The sequence below is a fragment of the Taurulus bubalis genome (genome assembly GCF_910589615.1).
Source record: "Taurulus bubalis genome assembly, chromosome: 20".
NCBI lineage: Eukaryota > Metazoa > Chordata > Actinopteri > Perciformes > Cottidae > Taurulus > Taurulus bubalis.
The window spans coordinates 13778787-13799819 of record NC_136608.1 but is presented as its reverse complement, the minus strand read 5'-3'; the positions used below and the strand labels follow the sequence as shown (position 1 = coordinate 13799819).

The window sequence follows — 21033 nt, the reverse complement described above, 5'->3', positions numbered from 1 at the left end:
AGCTGAACTCAGACACAGATGGATTTTTTTCCACGTGTAGAAGACATTGGTGCCTTTCAAGTGGATGGAGGCTCAACACGCTCCTCTTCCCTCAAACCCGGAGCAGGTGGTCGCGGTCAGCTGATGTTTCAGAGAAGACGCTCCCGCCGCAGTGGCAATGCAAAAGTGGAAAAACCCAAAAAGTGGGGACAACAAAACAATCATTTCTGTGCCACCGTGCTATGAATAAAGGAGTGATTCATTCACAGTGAGCGCAGCAGAAGGCCTGCTGCCCACGGACAGGCTGAGTAAGGAGACTCACACAGGAATACAACAGGAGCGGCTTCAAAGCTGTCGTGAAAGAACATCCCTGTTTGACCATGTGTGGCTTAAGAGACAGGAATCTATTAGTCTTTGCATCTATAGCTCAAGCAATTCAATGAATGACTTGAATACAAAGAAAAGAAGGAATCAAGTATTGAAGAGTAGGCCCAAAAAAAGAAAAGTGCGACTACATTTGAAAATATATGATACATGTGGTCCTACCGGAGGTTAAAAATGGACAAAAAATGCAAGTCAAACACATTCCCGTAGTGTTTCCCCTGCACACCAGCGACATCACAGACGTAAACACACCCCTGAATCAAAGAGAAGAGAACTGATTGCTTTGTTTCGTCCAGAAGGCCAAGAGGCCGTCGGCGTCAGATATTTACCTCGGCCGATGGCCCCTCGGGACCCTTCATCGGACGGATTGAGTTTGCGTCGTAAATCCCGAAGCGCCAAGAATGATGGAAGGTTTTCTTCGCCTGCCGATGAAGAAGACTGTGATTATAGTGGATTATAGTTGACGTGGACTTCAAGGTGAGATTGTTGGAGCTCGTCAACCAGCACGAATGATCACGATGGAACTGTCGAGAGCAACAAAGAACTGGCTTTTCTTATACTACTTCATCCATCACAACCTTTTACATTTGGAGAGTTTATGCTTCTGTAACACTTTATTGTCGTCCACAGTTTTAGTTGAAAGAGCTCATGTGACTGGACTGTTGCTCAGTAGTGGGCACGCAGGAATGTTAAGAAGGTGGAAATGCACTGTTTAATCCCAAACATCCTTATCAAAGCCTGCAGGGCTGCTCTCACTGGACCATTGTTCAGACTGAAGGAGGGAGAGAGAGAAAGAGAGAGAGAGCATGGGGTAGACCTGCTTTGAAACTCAGTGTCTCCTTTACTTGTTATTAATAAGAGAAGCATTTCAGATATGCATGTAAAGACAGGAGAAACGTACAGTGTACACAAAGGCAGTTGTTTCCCAGCTCTCCTCTCATGTTGCAAAGTTACGATGTTCATGTTTTTTGTCTTTTCCTTCTCAGATGGTGTCTTTTGAAGATCTTTAAGAGCCCCTCAGCGCTAAGTCGCCCGATAATCAGACCCGAGTTGCCTCACGTCGTTATCCAGTTTGACAGCAAATCCATGTCAACCAATTCATGTTCGTGAGGCCTTGTTGATTTCCCCTGACAAAGGAATTCATTTCAGATCTAAAAAGCACAACAAGGACCCGTTAAGGTGCGTCTGGATCCTCCATACCGTGGCTGTAAATCGGTTCTGGCTCATATAATCGACACCCACACTCAGGGAACTATGAACCGCGTACATTTCACTGTTTAGCTCACATCCACGCGCTTCCTGAAGCGTTGCATTGATTTAAATGGTGTCGTCTGTTTGATTCTTCTGCGTCTCTCTTTGCGCTGGAACTGAGCTATTACTGTTGCGCGGCAATAAATAAAGCGTCTTTTTACAAAGCTCTGATCGACGCAGCCGACTTTGCAACCCGGGAAAACGGCTGTCGGTCAACGGCCGAGCTTTTTGAATCGCTGCAGACATCGAAGAAGCAAGAACGAGGCCCAAAACTGTGCGGTTATTTAAAATTAGTTTTAAAATGCAAGAATGCAACAAAGGTCAGATAGTTGTTGTTTTGCTCATCATCTGGCAACACCTCAGACGTATCTTGTGACGCCTTAGAGCACTCATGGCCCCCCCCAGGCTTAAAAAAAAACAAGTTACACATTTACCACAGGCAGGAGGGGAATCACAACTAGTCACATGGACAACAGAAAAGGGACAACAAGAATAATAAAGTAATGAAATGAGGACAGCCGTGCCAGCTGTGGAGCCACTTTTAGCTCATTCGGCCTCCCATCGCTTTCTGCTGCACCACATCAATCGAGCCCTGAAATAACAGGTCTATTTATGACGAAAAGTTCCTTTTAAAAAGGGCCAACGTCACACCGGTTGGTCTGAAACAGCCGCTTGACGAAGACACAATGTCCCCGGGTGAAACGCCCACGCCGCTCCATCCGAGACCGACCCGCCTCCGTCAGTCAGACACCTAGAAACATCAGGAGCTATTTATAACAACTCCATCCCGTCACTGTGAAGGAATATCTCTCCGCTTTGCTTCACCCCCCCCCTCCATCCTCGCTCATTGTTGCCATGGAGCTCGGAATCAATGACATCACCAGGAGAGTGTGTGTGTATAGGCTGATGCTTACGTGTGTGTGTGTGTGTGGAGATGAAAGCTGGAATCTGAACGCTGAATGAACACGGCCAGCAAATATCAGGTGACCAGCAGAAGCAGAGGCAGCAGGCATCCAGCTGGAGCGTGCAGACACACAGACCAGTGTGTTCAGCAGCTGCGGTCGTTTGCAAATAATTGGCGTGAGACAGAAATTATGGATGAACTAACTCATGAGACGACATGTGAGACTACGTGTCTAAACTTGAGTGACCCTTTACATTAAACATCACTTCCAGGACGAGAGAGGCCACTTCATAGAGAGTCAACCCTAAATAATCAGCACGCGCCCCAGACGCCGACCGCCGAGTGTCGACGCCTGACTGTACTGTGAGGTATCCAGCGCGTGGAAGAATGTGCAGCACAGACTGCCCGTGTGTGTGTGTGTGTGTGTGTGTGTGTCGTTTGGTGTTACAATGCGTCCTGTCCGACATGGCTGCAGAGCTGATACGTCTTATCTCTGTTGCCAAATAACTGCTGGCCCCAGAGTGACTGAGAGGAGAGTAGACAGTAAACACAGCGATGGACCAACACTGAAATAATGCCTCCATTGTTCCATCTACTTACACCCTCCTCTCTCTCTCACACATACACTCACACACCTCTGTTTGTTGCTGAAACCTCAACAGTGTCACCCGTGGTGCTTTAACACCGCTACACTGTGGCCGCCCCCTCGTTTACTCCATCTTCATCTCTTTCTCTCATCTTTAAAAAGGTGCTATTAATACAGAATATGCCCCCCTCAACCCAACCCACACCTGGCAACCAACCCCCCCCCCCCTCCAACCTAACACTCTTTTCTCTCATTTATCTCTTTCAGACTTGTTCCACCTTCCCTTCGAGCTGTGACAGGAGCTCAAACCTGTACAGGAGTGTGCCAGCGCACATGCAAATCAGCAGCGGTGATGCGTGCAAAAAACAAAACGCGTACAAAGTATTCGTGGCGCTGATTCACTTACAATGTGGAATTCCCTCACGGCGAGAGAGGCAAAGGCTGTTTTGCACAAACTGCGGTTTCTGAAACTTCTCTTTGAAGAGAGAGTGTGTCACTGTTGTTCCTCTTACAAACACAAGTTGGATTGATAAGCAAATCACACGCGCTTGTTACTCAATTCAATGTGCAATGTTGCTAATATCTAAATTTGGCTTCAAAGCTGCTTTAATCCAGAACTCCTATTGTAGGTTGGCTATAGGGGAAAAACAAGTGGGTTCATAGCTCCAACAACAAAATGGACGAAAAAAAAGGAGCTTGAATCTTCCACTAGGGGATCAGATATGCGGCTCCAAACATTACATTTCATTTAGCTGACGCTTTTATCCAAATTGAATTACATTTTTGCTCTATACACCGCAGACACAGCAACGGGGAGCAATTAGGGGTTAGGTGTTTTGCTCAAGGACACAACAACAGGGACTAGCGGCGCTGGGGCCGGGGCGCTAACCACCAACCCTCTGATTGAAAGACAGGCATGCTAACCACTTAGCCACAGTCGCCGCCAAACGAATGCTAATGCTCATTTACGAGAGCTGCATGTGTAAAACACATATTTAAAAGTGGGCTGTAAGTATAATCGATGAGTGGATAGAGGCATTGTTAGAAAGGGAAGATAACACTGATGCTATTTACAGGTCATGCCACAACATATTTACAATGCAAATGGTGTTATGGTGACACACGTGAGAGACGCACGGGTGGAGGCGGTCCAAGGAGCGCTGTGGGTCAGCTACTAGGAAAATGAGATTAAAAGATGGTTTCCATATCGGTGCAATGCAAGTTAACCTCTTTCCATGTGGCCAAATGTTCAGGCGTGATCACTTGCTTTATCCAAACCAACCTTTCCATTAAGGCCACAGTGGACTACCAATGGGATGGGAGGTTGTGTGTCCCTGGTTGTGTCTGGAGGACCCAAGGTACCTCGCTTCATGGGAAATGCATACAGTTTGTATATTAGTACCTGCTCAGTATGCCAAGCTTACCATTCATGAAGATGTGAAGGGGCACATGGTCCAGAAGCCTCAAAGCACGAGTGCATGAACCATTACCGATAAAAGCATCTTCAAATGAAGTGGAATTTGCATTTAAAGAGCCACGACGGCAGAAAAACAATTCATCTTTGAGCATATTTTAAAAAGGAAACCCTCTCGGGTGCTTAACGCCCCGTTATATTACAGTCGGAGGTATTTCTGCATCTGAAGAGCATGTGATAGCAGCGTGACATTAAAAGAGAGGACTGGAGGGTGGAAAGCAGAATTAAACACACGCACATGTAATGATAACAGCAACGCCACATGGTTTGTAAATGGTTTTTATTAGCAAAATAAGGGAGATGAGTCTACAAAGGTTCTCCGTCCGCGGAGAACGTACACACACATTGACAATTGTGGCAGTTTCTTTATATGAACAGATCCAGGACCATATATGTCGCTCCTCTTGGCAAAGTAGTGCTGATCTAAAAATCACACACCAGGCTCGCTCGACCGCCTCGGTCTCCATCACCTGACCCCGAAAACAAAAGGCTTCGTGGATCCTCGAGCAGCGCCTCTGCTCCCAAATCACAGGACCCAGGACCGGGGTCTGGACCTTAAAACATTCCAGACCTCGTCCTCTTTACAACCATCCTTTCTGTGGGTTTTTTCCTCTCCTCAAACACCGAAAACTCGCCTCCAAATACATTAAAATACACAATAAAACGTGCCTACCTTGGTCTTTGCACTTTAAACACTCGAGCGTATTACGAGCTCAAGGCTTAAACTAACCATTTTTCCGAATGATTGGGAAGAATGGATATTTTTGTACAGTTTTAAAAACCAGAACCCCAATTCTGCGGGGCAAATGTAACAATATACATCTCAGTATTGTACTGCGTGACCGGTCTTTCCATTGTCATGGCTGGTGGGGGGGATGGGTGGGAGGCTGCACGTCGGGTCACCATGGAGACCCGTGTACCTGCAGACCAGAAGGGAAATCGTCCTCCTCCCGATAGCTCAGTGGTGTGCACACATAAAGATAGCGGGGACACTAACGTATGAAAACAGTTGGCCTCTTTATGTTTAGAACAAGTCAGCAGGCAACAGAACAAGCATTGGGACTACGGCCGCAGTAAAAAGGCATGCGAAGGCACGAGTACCAACAAACCGGACTCAACGTTGGACCCCTTTTCTTCCCTTTTTGGTTGAAGGGAAGGAAGAAAAGAAGCGTTTCCACCACCAACAAAGCTTCCTTTCCCAGAGACGGCTGCAGAAGGAACAGCAAAAACATGAATTCCTCTTCCTCCTCCTCAAAAAAAAATACAACTAAATAGAAAATAAATTCTTTTTTTTCTTCTTCTTTTTAAAGTGTGCACATTTTTTTGCGGTGACGCTTTTTTTACGATGACACAAACATCTTACACGAATGACGTAACGCTAGTTCAGAATGTCCCAAGACGAAAAAACATAAATAAAGCTGTTAAAAGTGGCATATAGTACAGCACTGGTCCGTGACTGATCCTCCCGACTCTTCTCATCTTCCCCACCAAAGATGCACAATAAACTGGCTCTGCCGCCTGAGGACAGAAGAGCAGAGGAGAAGAAACATGAAACATCTGAAACAGAGCAGGAAATGAAAGTAGACGAGGACTTCAGCGATTCAATTATGCATTCGGTTATGATGGAGCTGCGTCTTCACGGTCAACTCCAGCGCCGCTCCTCCATGCTTAAGATATTTTTTACAGTCATATGCACAGATAACAGCTACTCCGTACAATGAAAAACATATTTTGCTCGGTCCTCCTTCCACACAGAATTACAATAAACTTAAGGTAAAAATTAGAATTAAAATGAAGAATACAACAAAAACAGTGCAATAAACGCTAATAGTATAAGAAAATATATAAAATAAGGCACAAACATATGACAGTATTGCACAATCAGTTTCACTGAGTGTATAAAGTATAAACTAACCATGTGAAGCCAATTTGTTCAACACATTTAAAGGAGAAAAGCCAGATGTCACGGTGAACACGCATTCAGTCAATAACACCGACACGCCCCGCCCACATGTGCACCGCGCTACAGGGTGATGGTGGTTAAGATAAAGGAAGGATGATGATGATGATGAGTTCCTTACCAAGAGAGAGAAAAATAAAAAGGTCATCTTCGTTGCCATTGTCCTCAGAAGAGGCCGCAGTCTTTCAGGTTGTTCTTGATGATGACGTCGGTGACGGCGTCGAACACAAACTGAACATTCTTGGTGTCTGTGGCGCAGGTGAAGTGGGTGTAAATCTCCTTGGTGTCCTTCCTCTTGTTCAGGTCCTCAAACTGACACTGGATGTAGGCGGCTGCTTCCTCGTACGTGTTGGAGCCTGGGCGAGACGAGGAGGCGGGAAGAGACAAAAACAGGAAAAAGGTTTGGAAATGAGTTTTTGTTTTTTGTTCTTCGGCCCGCTAACTGGGCATTCTGCTTGTTCTTGTAAAAAAAAAAAAAAAAAAAAAAAAAAAGCAGGAATACGCATCTGTGTGAGTATTTCTTGTCCCCATACTGTGACATATCAAATAAATAAAACGCTGACAAGAACAGTTAACTCATTAATGCATCTTATTCATACAGAAACTGTAAAATCGAGCGGTTAAGAGGTTTTCTTGGCTTCTGTTGCTCGTTTGTCAACACCCTCCATAAAACATGTTTTTACAGTTCTGTTTGTCTCTTTACAGATTAAACAAATGACGTACAGCGTGATTATTAATGAGCGCCAGCTCGGCGGGGTTTGTTTCCTTTGGACAGGCTAACTGTTTTCCCTGTCTCCAGCCTTTATGCAAAGCTAAGCTAACCAGCTGCTGGATGTAGAGACAGATATGACAGTATCAGTGTTCTCATTCAACGTCATACTTTTCATAAAAAAAACAAACATCCCCGGTCTTTAATAACAGAATGCACAGGTTCAACTCCATGAGCACATTTTGAAACAACAACAACTAAATGTGCCACTTTCAGAGCATTTTCTGTAAAATTGCCAATCTTACCAGCGTATTCCGGGTAGCAGATGGTCAGAGGACTCTTCTTGATTTTCTCCTCAAACAGGTCCTTCTTGTTGAGGAAGAGGATGATGGAGGTGTCCGTGAACCACTTGTTGTTGCAGATGCTGTCGAACAGCTTCATACTCTCGTGCATCCGGTTCTGCGGGGAGAGAGAAAGTAACGCAAATGTCGATCACCGCCATAAAAACATGGATCCTCCTCCTCATCCTCCTCCTCCTCCTCCTTCCTCCTTCCTCCTTCCTCCTCCTCGATTCCGGTAAACGGAGGCAAACGTTTCCCCCGCTGTGTGCGAACACAGAGTGCCCGCTATTATGTTATTCCATGAGTCAGAGGCTGAAGCACTCACCATCTCCTCGTCCTCAGCCAGCACCAGGTCGTAGTCGCTGAGGGCCACGCAGAAGATGATGGCGGTCACGCCCTCGAAGCAGTGGATCCACTTCTTCCTCTCAGACCGCTGACCACCGACATCAAACATCCTGGAGGGAGCACAGAAGCGCGCATGAGCTCAGTGTTACAAACATACACAATACACGCAGTGTTTACTGAAACCCCGAGAATGGAACCGAGACACTACGGCTGCTCTGGTCTTGGTTAGCGATGACGGTAACTGATAGAAGGGGAAAGGAAACAGAAATTCTTTGTCTTTTGTTAACCGAAAACAATTGTGATACAATCACAGCAGCGCAGATGCTCAAGTGACCGGAAAATGCATGTACTGATTGTGCAATAGAGGGAAAACAATTCAGAACTGGAGCAGACTTTAAGCTCGTTTTCTATTTGCGCAGTCAAAAAGGTTTAAATGTGGGGCTTTTTTATTGCTTTGAAGTGTTTACTGTCGGGCCATTCTCATTAAATCCGAAGTGGCATGAACGTATATATCTTTTTACACATTTCTCACATTCAGGGACAATTTCTAATTCCAAAGGGACACCGTAGGAAACGATGGCATTAATATGCATGCAGATCTGACAGAAAAGCCTCATTTATCTCTTGTAAAAGCTCCTATTGGATCTGTAAATACTCTTGTTTTGATGGCAGGGCTGGAGGGAGGGGATTCTTAGAGAAAATAAATGACTGTCTCATTGTGGTGCAAATATTCCATGCAACCCATTAATGTGTGAAAGATCGACATCCTGGCTCCAAAGGGCAGCCCTGTCAATCGTTTTTTATCTTCTAACTGGAACCAAGAAGAACAAAAACTTTGCTTTTAACATTCAGCATGGTCGGTCAGACACCGTCATTCCTCCAGTACATTGAGCAATGGCTACTTCACAGAACAGCTGAAATGTGTTGTAATGCACAACTGCGACGTGTGTGTCATTATGACAGCACATTCGGGCTTGAGTCTGGAATTGCGAAACAAAAAAAGAAGACAAGAGTAAACAGAGAAACATTAGTGGGGCTTTGTGTGTTTGTTTATAGACGATATAACATGCATTTCTCTCCTGTTTTGTGGCCTCAGCAGTATGAGTTTCACTGACAGCTGCCAAACTTCTGGTATTATGATATCATCAGGCCTGCTGCCTCCACTTCCTGTCTGTTTTTTCCTTTTTTTTTTTAAATAGACGGCCATAACTGACTCATCGCTGGTGCGCACAACATTCACAGTTTGTGTCACAACATACAGCTTTGTGAACAAAGGTAATTTCTATAGCGAATGAGTCAGTGGCAGGAAGGAAAGCTAATCAAGCCAGAAAAAAAGAAAAAGCAAGTTGTCATGATGAAGAAAAATTCTCACTTGAAGTGCAGGTCCTTGAATGTGAAGTGGGTCTCCACGATGCCTGTGGTTTTGACTCGAGTCCTCAGGACATCCTGCTGGGTCGGGATGTAGGTGGCCTGGGATATCCTGTCCAGATCGTTCAGGTAGCTGAGAGAAGGACACAAAGAGAAAAGGACATGAGGAGGGCGAACAAAAACACCAGAAAAAAAGAGAGTGAGAAGGAGAGGAGGCGAGAAGTGGGAGAAAATGTGTCAGAAGTGTCAAGGTCGAGCCAGTTGAACAAACAACTCCCAACAGTGATAAACCAGGTTGCATTCCATATTTCTGTGCGTCTCAAACAGTCGACTTCTTTGTGGTGCAACGAGTTCAGCACATATCACACATTATGATAAATTAGAACATATTTGTAAAAGAAAGTGTCATTTTCTGAAAATTTCTTTCTCAATTTACGGGGTCTTTAATGATGTTTGAATCGTTTCACTTTTATATCACTTTACTCTTCCTTTACCCAAAACCAATGCACTTAAGAGAACAGTAACGTCCAGAGCCATCGCATACTGGAATGCACTCCCCTCATATCTGACTAACAAGAAATAAATGTGATTTTAAAAAGGAAACTTAAGGCAGCAATAATCAGAAAGGAAATTAGTGTAAATTAGGTTACTTTAGGAAGAATAGTCTCCACTACGGTGTAGACTAATGGGGATCCTTAATGAATAAATATCTAATAAAAATCTAATTTTCCAAGACCGGAGCCTGCTCTTGATGTTTAAATATTTGTATATCACATCTGCTGCATGTCACACGTAAACCCACACGACCACTTCTGGTGTGCTACGACCCGAGCAAACATCTCAAGGTTACTGCTGATACATTACAGGAGAAGAGGAGAGATTAGTGACCTCTAGTTGTTAGCAGACAAACACGCGTAATCTCCCCTTTTATTCAAACAAGCCTTTTGTTTATCATCCAAGGTATTAAGTGAACTACAAAAAACAACAACACACGGTTTAGCGTTGGTGTTTCCTATTCATGAAAAAGCCCCCGGACAGCAGCAGGATTAGAGGAGCCAATTTGAAAAAGACTGTGACGCAAGCGCTGATGTTTGCTCCGCTGCAGCCGCACAACAAGGCGAATGAAAACAGCGGCGCTGCCTTGTGATGATATCATTGGTTTCAACGCCAAGGGCTCTTGCACAATGAAGAATAAAGCGGAGACGATTTTTGCTCGATCGTGATCGCCTGCTTTCGGGCCGTTTGACTAATGTTTCCTGTGTCGAGGTTTGAGGTCGAAGATGAAGTCGTCTTTCCAGCCACCGCTCCTTGGGCTCGGCGGAGGAGGGCAAATATTGACAGAGTGAAAGTCCAGCCAGATGCATGGTGCACTGAGCCTTCTGCTCATTGGTTGAAGGCCACGGACCCTTTTCATCGGATGACTCGTGGTTTTCGGAGAACCTTGCATTTGTTACCTCGCTTGTGTGTGTGTGTGTGTGTTTGTGACTCACTATGCCGCCGAGTCGTTCAGCTGATATTCGCGGGAGCGGCTGAAGCAGGCGTGGACGCCTCCGTCCTTCCACAGCCGCTTGATGACACCGGCCAGCTCTCCCGTCATGAAGCCTTCCTCCGCCGAGCCCGCCAGCACAAACAGCTGCCGCGCGTCGTCCTAAGGGGAGGAGTCGCACGAGTCAATATCATAAATAAAACCGTCAGCGTTATTAGACCATCATTACCATCGACCCGAGGCTGCTACCGAGCTGCCAGTCCCCCGGGTTGGAAGGACGCTTTCAGAGACGGCGGCTGATCAAATGGCCGAATTGATTTGTTCTCCCCGGCTCTTTGGCCTGAAAATACCTCCGGCTACATTCAAAGACTTCTTTTCCCCGGAGTGTTTTCCTCCCCCACCGCCACGAAACTCACTCCTCTCTCTCCCCCCGTCACTCACAGCTCTCGTGGCATCGCCGAAGTCGATCTTGAGGCGCCCCATGGCTCTGATGATGGCGATGATGGACTGGATGGTGTTGCTGTAGACCACCGCTTTGTACTGCTTACATTCCTCTTCTGAGTAGCCGGCCTCGTGGATGATCCTGCAGGGGGAAAAAAAAAGAAAAAAGGGGAAAAAACCCAACAATAAAAAAATATATATAAATAAAACACCGTCAGCAGCCGAGCTATTTTCCAGCTCTGCAGACGCAAGCTCATCTTCTCATGACCGAGTCTTCCGGGCTGAATGATGTCTGGGGTTTTTCAGCATTCTGAGAAATTATCTATTTCCCTCCTCGGCTCTTATTAAATATCTTTTTCAATACGAATATTTCGTGCTCATTGTAGAATTCGCAGAAATATTGTCAAGCCACAATGGCCCTGACCTCATTTCTTGCAGCTTAAATTATAGTCATCCGCAAGAAAAAGGAGCTTTTTTTTTCTACAGTTGCCCCGAGACTCTGGATGAAAAGCATGAGCCGTATGCACACAATGTGAAGTTATTATCTTGTAATGCAATGTTTATTTGACTTTTTAATATACATAAACATAAATTACGTATACAGTCTATTATCTTGCATGGGTATTAATGTGCTGCCTTAGTGGCGTTAGAGAAATAAAAGTAGTTTAGATATGAGGCTGATTTGTATTCTATATTTTTTGTCATCGTCAACAAATCTCACGGAAATGGGAATGTAATGTAAAGTGCAAAGGTGTGCATAAAGCAAAGTAGTTTTGGAGCAGCCAGTTTTCATTATTAATTAATCTGTCTACAATTTTTTTTTATTGATTGACTGATTATTCAACTACAACATTTCAGAAAGTAGGTGAAAATGCACGTCAGCATTTCCTGAAACCACAAGGTGACGTTTTCATAGAATTTGGTGACGATAAAGAAAAAAGAAGCATAGCAGCTTTTCACAATACAATATGTATAAATCATGTCCCGAAACCAGACATGATATCTCTCAGCACACAGAGATTCTAGTGGATTTAAAACATCATCATTGTGAGTAAAATAATATTTCTACTTGATAAAAGCTGTGCATATCTGTCACAGGAGAGAGGAAAAAAAGCAATATCATAGAAATGTGAATCTGACATGTTTGTTTGCTTATGAAAAAACGTGATTCATATGTAGGGTTGCGTGTGGATGATGTATGTATGAGTATATATGAGTTTACACGCATGTATTCTGCTGGGTTATCGTCGTGATCTATAATGCATGGCACCCGTTTGTAATGCGCCTCACACCAGAGAGACGCTCTACAAGCACGATTGGTGTTTGACACCGTTTGGTGTTGTGGAAAATTAATACTTTCTCTGTGCCATTATGCATAACTGATGAGACAAGACATTGTTGATACACTGCAAGGAAAGAAAAGGAGAAAAAAAAAAGGTTTGTTTTGATTGCTCGGTGTGCAGAACGATCAGACGCAACAGAGGAAAAATTAACTCACTTCATCTGCTTGACAATTGTACTTTTCCCTGATTCTCCGGCACCTGGAAAAGACAAAAGAGGTTTATTAGAGAGTAAATATGTCAAGAGGTTAATGTTGCCTGTAACGAGTAAAGTGTTTTTTTTCAGCACTTTTTTTTAACCCTTATGTCACTCAGCTCACTTCCTTTAAAAAGCACGTATGATATTATTGCACGATGATCTAATGGCGTGGCGAGGAGCCGCGGGTATGGAACCGGAGGAAACCCCCCTCGCCCAAAAGGAGAACTGAGAAACCACAGAGCGAGTGCTTCCGCGTTCACGTTCAGAAAAGCTTTTGAAACTGGAAACATGAAACAGGAATACGACGGACATTCCCGTCAACGCGGCAGGACGGTCAGAGCGGCGGCCATCTTTGCATGTACCGGCACCATTGCAATCATTTTTATATTTATCTTGTTTATTGTATATAATATGTATATATATATATATATATATACGATTAGAGCATGTATTCCATGTATGTATGAACGCCATCTTTTCTTTTGACTTCATCCAACGACCACCAGCCCAATGGCCGCTCTTCTCCTATTCCATTTCTATGGCGTGGCTTCTCCTCCACGCGGCCCCAGATGTTCTGACTAGTACGCGGTCAGGTGACTCCCTCTGATGGTTTAGTGCTGCTGAATGGACATCGTCAAAAGGCTCTCGAGCCTTAAAGTGGCGCTCAACCAATCAAAGAAATGGAGTTGTGAAGCGGCAGAAACACACGCGAGGGCTCTGAGCAGACGGACAGTGCTGCAGTTGGCCGATCGGACGACGCTGCGTCTGTGACGTCACAGCGCCATGGCAACTGTTCTCTTCAAATCCAGGACATCTCTCGTGTGAGGCCACAGTCACCTGAGGAGGCTCTGTGTGCGTGTGTGTGTGAGACATGTTGGCCTCAACTGGGACCATTATGTATTATGCACACATGCATTATGCTGCTCTTCCTTCCCCTCAACTGTAACCAGTCCCTCGGAAGTGCCCTTGTATTGAAAAAAAATAATGTTCTTTGACAAATCAAAGCCAGCTGCGGCGTCCTCATGAACCATATTCGTCCAACTATTATCCTCTAATGGGTATTTCCGTAAACCACATTAGATCTACTAATGTGCACTCAATGTCCTCACGTTACAGCAGTGGAGACTTAGAGGAAGATGGAAGAGGTAAGAGGTAAATCGGCCGGTTGACGCTCCTCTGACACTGGGTAAGATCTTTCGAGAGAGAGAGACGAACACCCCGTCCCATCTTGTCTCGCTCCACTCTCGAAACAGATTAAGAGGAAGTGGAATCATATCACGAAGTCCCGCACTCGTCTGTTACCTCGTGATACTGTCAGCAGAGACGAGATGGTTTGCTCTTGCATGATATAAATCGTCCGCTTCATCTACTTCCACTTTCCTTGATGTTGCCGAAAAAGAAGAAACATTATTTAAAAAAAAATGCCATTAGTAGTTGAGGCTGCTTCACGCTGCAAGTGACAGCTCCCCGTGAGCATGTTGTTGAACTCAAGCTGAATATGTAAATGTGCATCCCGCCGCAGCGTGACCGCTATCTGTCTGCATTCCGACAAACTTTCCCTCGGCAGCGACTGCATGCTGATAGTGCCGCCCCGGCTCCTCACCTTCAGGATAATTGGATGCGATTCACCTGAGGGCATTTTATTTTAATTACGTGTCACCTCCCGGGTGCCGAAGGGGCCCCGGAGGAGGAGGACGGTGGTGGTGGTGGCGGCAGCTCTCCGTGCTCCGAGGCCAAAACACTGGCGAGTGTGAATCCCCGCGGGGCTCGTGCAGCTTGCTGTGAGCTCACACGTAAGTTTAAAGTTTCGCTGACCCCGGTTGTGTGACTTCTCAATTTTTTTTGAATGGAATGTTTTGCTGAAGAAAGAAATTGCACACAAAACTGCAGGAAGTACAAAGAGCTCACTGCAACCAAAAGGGATTGGCGTCTATTTGATATCATTTATCTTGTGACAATGCCAAACATTCCCTTATTTAAGCCGCACAAATGTTCTTCATATCAATGCAAACGGAAAATGTATGGATGCACATATTGGATAACTCTTGGAGGTTGTGATGAGTTTTTTCCCACTGTTTTATAGATTTTACACATTTTATAGGCCAAACGCTGAATAACTTAACTGAGAAAATAATCCCCAAACCAATCGATTATGAAAGTAGTCGTACTCACATCGATTAAAAAAAATAGTTGTGTTACAACAAGGAATAATGAGGTCACCTTGAATCACAACAACTAAATAAACCGTGTTCGATGAATCATTGTGGGAATCTGTAGTAGCACGTTGTGCAATCATATAAACACAACTCTTCAGAAATTAAAACCGGAGGCACGACTTCTACGGGAATAAGATTACTCATTCCAAGCGCTTAGTGGTTGAAAATTGGACGAATACCATAAATTCTAGGTTGAGTCTTCAGCAAAAATCAAGGAGACCTGAGCTCATGGACTTTGGTTCTGGCCTCTCTACACCAGTGATGTCATTAGGGTGTGGATCCAGTCAGAGCCTCTAGGCCTGAGGAAAAGAAAACACAAGAGTCATCCTGATTTGGACAAACACACACACACACACACACACACACACACATACACACACACACACGTTATATAGCACCACGGGCCTGACCTATCGTCCTCACGCAGAGTCATGTTACACACCCACAGCTTTGATACGCCCACCCCAAACCAGCGACAGAGTCAAAACCACTGGAGCAGCTGGTTTCTGTTTCTAGCGGTTCAAACTATTTTAGGAAAATCCAAGCTTACCCCCCCCCCCCCCCTTCTTCTACAGGGAACAAAGCCGTTTCTATCTACCAAACCGCAAACACATCTTTTTTCTTGGAAGCTCTCTCGCTTGCTCTTCCCAGGGCAACGAGGACGAGGTTTGGGAAACAATGGCAGTGCGGAGATGAATGTGATTAAAATGGCTACCGTGCCCGGGGTTTCTACATTTCCTGATCAACCATATAGCACGGCTAATTCTCTTGGCTCGGGATGCACAAACATGATTTAATCTGATCAAAGATTAGTCCTCGTCAGAATTGTGCAAAACTAGGTTTAAAATGACTTAAATCTAGGCAGAATCTCTCTTGTGTAAACAAGTTGAAACCAAAATTAGATCAGGATGGAGATACCTGCTTACCCAAATTAAGATGAATACATTTGTGTGCTGGAAAAAGTTAATGGAGCAGTAAGCCGAAACACATAAAATGGACAACAGGACATTGAGTACAAAACATTTTTCACGGTAAAAAACAAAGAGACCGCCTGTTGGTCCAATCTTCCCGTTCAGCTCCATAACAGTTTCCCTGTATCGAGAGAAACTCATAACACTCAGTTGGTTCAGTCCGTCTTCAACGCTCTGAGGAACTCGATTATTTTGCCCAATCAATTAAGAAAAAAGGCAGCCATTTTCAGAGTGAAACCTCCTCAAGTAAGTTTAAAAGTTAATACTGGATCACATCATAAGTTGGTGTTTGATGTTTCGGTGCAACAGAATTAAATTGTATCTATGTTTAAAGTAATACCTAAACTGAAGTTTCACTCTTTTTATTTGAAACTAGTTTTAAAATTGGTAAAACATGATTGAAAGCTAGTCAATGATTTAAATCGGGTTTTACAAATATGAATCCTTATTGGTGCAACACAGACGTGGAGAATAAGCATACCAGCCAAAGTTAAAGTAAGCAAAGGTGTCTCCTTTTCAGAGGGGGGGTGGGGGCGGGGAGGGGGGTCAGGCTGCCGGCCCAACATTTCCACATCCACACCACTATGTTTTTGTTTTAAAACGCAGATCTTTTTGCCACTAGTGTCCACACTGTTTCGGTCTCAAAACTCCCGGATCCCGTTTAGAAAGGAAGACCTTTCAAAAGTGCTGACACATAAAAAAAAAAAAAAAAAACACGTCCGCAGCTTGATTGGCTCTCGTCTCGTCGAGTCCCAACACGATCCGTCACTTCCCCATCATCACATGATGCTTTCCAAAAAAAAATGACCTCATCCACGACTACCAGCGGTTCATTTCAACACACTTAACGAATTCCAAGCGCCGTCTTCGCAAACAGCTGACGCGCGATTAAATCAGCGTTTCGTAATTGGCAAAGCTAGCAGTGTGGAAGTAGAGGGCTTGGCTCGACTTCCAATCCGCATTAGTGATGCCACATTAGCAGCATGAGCCCGACGCCCAACACCATCCAGCCCTCTCTCGCTCCCTCTATGTTTTCCACTCTTATTCCATCATAAACATCCTTCTTCCTCTTTTACATTCTCTCCGTGTCGTACAGTCATTTTCTCATTATGATATATGGTTCCTCTCATTCACTATCCACTTCCCCCTCCTGTGCCTCTGGGGGGAGAGATATAAGTATGAGTCACTCTTGGAGGATTCCAGCAGTGCTTCCACAAGGGGAAACGACCGGAGGGATCGATCTACCAACAGGCGGAATCGATGGCTAAAAGATTGTTTCCCACACACTGGCACCGACCGAACTGTTCACAGGAGACGCCTAATGAGGCCGACAGCGGTATCGGAACGCGATAATTTAGCTTCTTTAAATTGCGTGTCCCCGCCCCCCCCCCCCCCCCCCCTCCATTTTCATCTCCAAATTTAAGATGAGTAACACCAGCCACGCTGCACTACATGTTTGGCAAAGCTGGTTACATAATTCCAACAAAATAAATCGGCAAACATTAGAGAGAAGGAGAGAGAGATGCAAATGTTAGACAAAGGCAAAGGATTATTAATACAAATGTTCCCACAGTTGCACGACAGCTATAGAAAGAGTAATTAGGCTGAGGAGATTGTAATCTATTTTAGCACGTAGATATGAATAGTAGGATAATTAGGTCCGGGAGATGATGGAAATAAAAGAAGAGCCAATTAAAGACGAAGATGAATTTGTTCAGTTTTCAGCGAGATCCCATTCCCGCTCTATTCAAAGATACCTGAGCTCGCTGGCTAGGCCGGATTTGCCAGTGAGGCCACAGACTCGCAGAGATCCAAATTATCTTCATGCAAATTGCTGAGTTTTCTTCTTCTACGTCAGCGTGATGATTTCATGTCGACGTCTGCGAGCGCACAGCCGCCTGCAATTTACATTTAGGGCAGCGCTGAACAAAAACCTGCCGCCAACACCGACTCACACACACACACACACACACAAATATCTAGACGTCCGAGGGGTCGCCTCCATGCGATACACAACATACTTTGTTTTCTTCTCGCTGCACACAGCACATCTGTACGACCCTGCCAGCCTCGCAGCAGCTTCCACAACACATGTTTTGCTGACTTTTCTTTTTCATTCATGTTGACGGGGTGCGTTTAGAGAAAAGTACACTCCAGAATTTCTTGCTGATTAACAACTCCTAAACAGTATATTTGCAGTGTTTGTATCAGCAAGGTAAACAACTCAAACGCCTAACCTCCCCACACACACACACACACACACACACACACACACACACACACACACACACACACACACACACAGTCTCTCTGTAGCAGAGCCTTTTCATTTTTAATGCTTTAGTCATTAGCGGCGTTCTCATCTTACAGCCCCTCTTTTCCTTTCTCCTGGTGAACCCAGCCCCCACCCGTGTGTGTGTGTGCATGTGTGTGTGTGTGTGTGTGTGTGTGTCACTTCAGCGGAGCCGGCTGGCCCAAAACACTAACGGCAGGAGACGGGCTCCAGCCCCGAGGCGGCCATGCGTGGGGCCCGCACGAGCCGGCTTGCGACCGACACGACGAGCCACTCCGACAAAGGCAAAAGCTCGGTTCAATTGTCTGTGTCAGAGCAAAAATTAAAAATAAGGTATGAAAAGTCATAATCCACCCGACAGCAGCAGAGCAGAAACGTGCCCCAACTTGCTCGCTTCAAAGCAGCAAGCCCCATCTGGCCTCCGAGCACCTGAGGAATGTGGTCGACACTACATTTTATATGTAGATGGCGAGAAATGGGAAGATTGTGTCCTTTTGACGCGATACAATGAATACCAATGGTAGAAAAAAGGCCGCTAAATCATAGAGAACACAAGGAAATATTGATCTTGCTCCACAAAGCCACTAGCGGCTCGTATTCAGGGCCTTCTGTCAGATGGTTACCTGGTATTGGTATTGGCTCCAGCCCTCGCGCCCTGGGAGCCCACATACATTGTGTGTGCATGTCAACATTTAGAAAAGTTTTTTTTCGCCTGCGGTCTCTATTTACAAGGATAACAGTGTTTCCCCCAACGTGCAAGCGAGGCCACGGATTTGCACATGGCTGGTTTTTCTAAATGCAAGCAGAGCACACGGGGTTGTCAGCAGGAGCGGTGATGGAATGGATCCAATAAATTACAATAAGGGAGAATATAAAAGACTTCATTGGAGGAACTCTGCCATTCATAAATCACTTATCCATTGACCAAAAATAAAAGGCAGATGGTGGATTCTTAAGCACCAACATTAACCCTTTTTTGAGAAGGGTTTGCTCCATAAAAGGTCAGTCAAAATGGACTACTACCAACAGTAATGAAAGGGTCACGAGGCAACTATATTCACAACGGCGTGTCGTGTCATGTCAAGTCGATCAATGACAGTGTAATTTAAATGGTTGCCATTTGAATGTCATGCTTATGAGGCCACTAACTTAATTACACTTAATCATTGTAATTTCCTGTGTTTGTTGCGCAAGATGTTTGTCCTTTTTGGCCATCTCTTTCTCTCTGTGTGTGTGTGTGTGTGTGTGTGTTTCTCATTATTGAACTTGAGAGGAGAACAAGACAAGGCAACAATGTATTCAATTTCAAAACATATGAAAACTGGAGATAACACTGCGAGAGAAAGACAAAAAAAACCTATTTATTCAATAGGACCTTCAAACAGCCTAAAAAGGGCCTGGACCCACCAAAGTTTCCAGTCCCACTCAGTCGGGCCCCTAATGTGCCACAGGCCTATTTAAACTGCACGCCACTGGACTAGACCAGAGGAAATGAGCCATTGTTGAACGGGCTTGGTCAATAAATGGTTTACACAGGCGGCTGAATGGAACTAATGACAACAGCAGGGAAATAGGAAAGAAGAAGGGAAGGAAAAAACTTGCCATGACTGAAAAATTGAATTAATTGGATGCAACCCCTTTTTTTTTACACTTAATAACGTTTAGTGTTTTAGCTTGGACATAATTATGATGCATTCAGGGACCAGAGTTGACGGTGAACTAACTAAAGCTAGCAAGGAGAGAGGAGCCAGGACAGAAGGAGGAAGGGGTGAATAGAGTATGCTCACGATGCGGAATTGAAACTCCCGTTACACTTCACAACTGACACTGAAAAACCCACTAATGTTGGGTTCGCTCAACGCGTCGCCTCGGGAGCCGAACGAACACACGGCGAAGTTCGTCCACCGGCCGAGTGTTCGCCCCCCTCCACCTCCTCGTTGCTTACCCAGCAGCAGCAGCTTGACCTCCCGGGCTGCTTTCTCCCCGTCGTCCCGCAGGTTCCTGTCGATCATCTTGCTCCGCTCCACCGCCGCCTTGTCCTCGGTGCTCAGTGTGCATCCCATCCTCGAAGTGTGTCCTTCAGACCCAGGTGGTGTTAACAAAAAAATATCTAAAATACCATATATACCCACATTAAATGGTTAAAAAAGAAAGAAAAAAACTGCCTTCACTCCGCACACACGCCCTTTTTTTTTAAATGACAGGCAATCGGTCTTTTTCAGAAGAAATAAAAGGGTTTCGACTTTTCCCCCCAAAAAATGGTGCGGCGTTTTCTTCTGCCCGCGGGGATTTTTGTCGGTGTTTAAAATCCTCCTTGCGTTCGAGGGAATTGTATTTTAATAGCGAAACAATTCATTAATGATGTCTCCTCCACCCGTTCGCCTCCATTCGTTGCGGCGGCGACTGCTAGTATTGTATGTTCGGCTCCAACTGGGGACAGAGAGCAGCTCGGTGGGTTCCGTCAGCGGCGACCGTCAACTTCCGGTCTGGTTTTTCACAATAAAGGTGTCACTTCCACAAAACCTAATACTTGTCACTTACATTTGTATTCATTTGACAATAAAGTACAAACAAACAACATAACAAAAAAAATATATACAATCACCCCGGCACCCCTTTAATTATCTTTTACATGTAGATTCGTATACACAGCCATGCATATACCTGCATTTTCCCTGAACCCTCAAAACCTAATACTGAAAGACTTCACACTTGCAAACATTCTCTCTATTATTGTATATACTATATTATATTATACTCTGCTGGAATCTCATTTCCTCTGTAGA

The 21033-nt window shown here is 44.9% G+C and overlaps 1 protein-coding gene across 1 annotated transcript; it reads right to left on the bottom strand.

The window, feature by feature from the left end:
- Positions 1-4847: 4847 nt before the first annotated feature.
- On the bottom strand, positions 4848-20310 carry gnai1 (guanine nucleotide binding protein (G protein), alpha inhibiting activity polypeptide 1; the record flags this gene model as incomplete). The annotated part of the gene is made up of 9 exons (XM_079235950.1): positions 4848-6096; positions 6660-6894; positions 7553-7706; positions 7914-8043; positions 9306-9434; positions 10792-10949; positions 11229-11370; positions 12727-12769; positions 20193-20310. The coding sequence occupies 8 exons, from the start codon at positions 20308-20310 to the stop codon at positions 6704-6706; spliced, it is 1065 nt and encodes a 354-aa protein (XP_079092076.1). The 3' UTR covers positions 4848-6096; positions 6660-6703.
- Between the last annotated feature and the right edge of the window lie 723 nt (positions 20311-21033).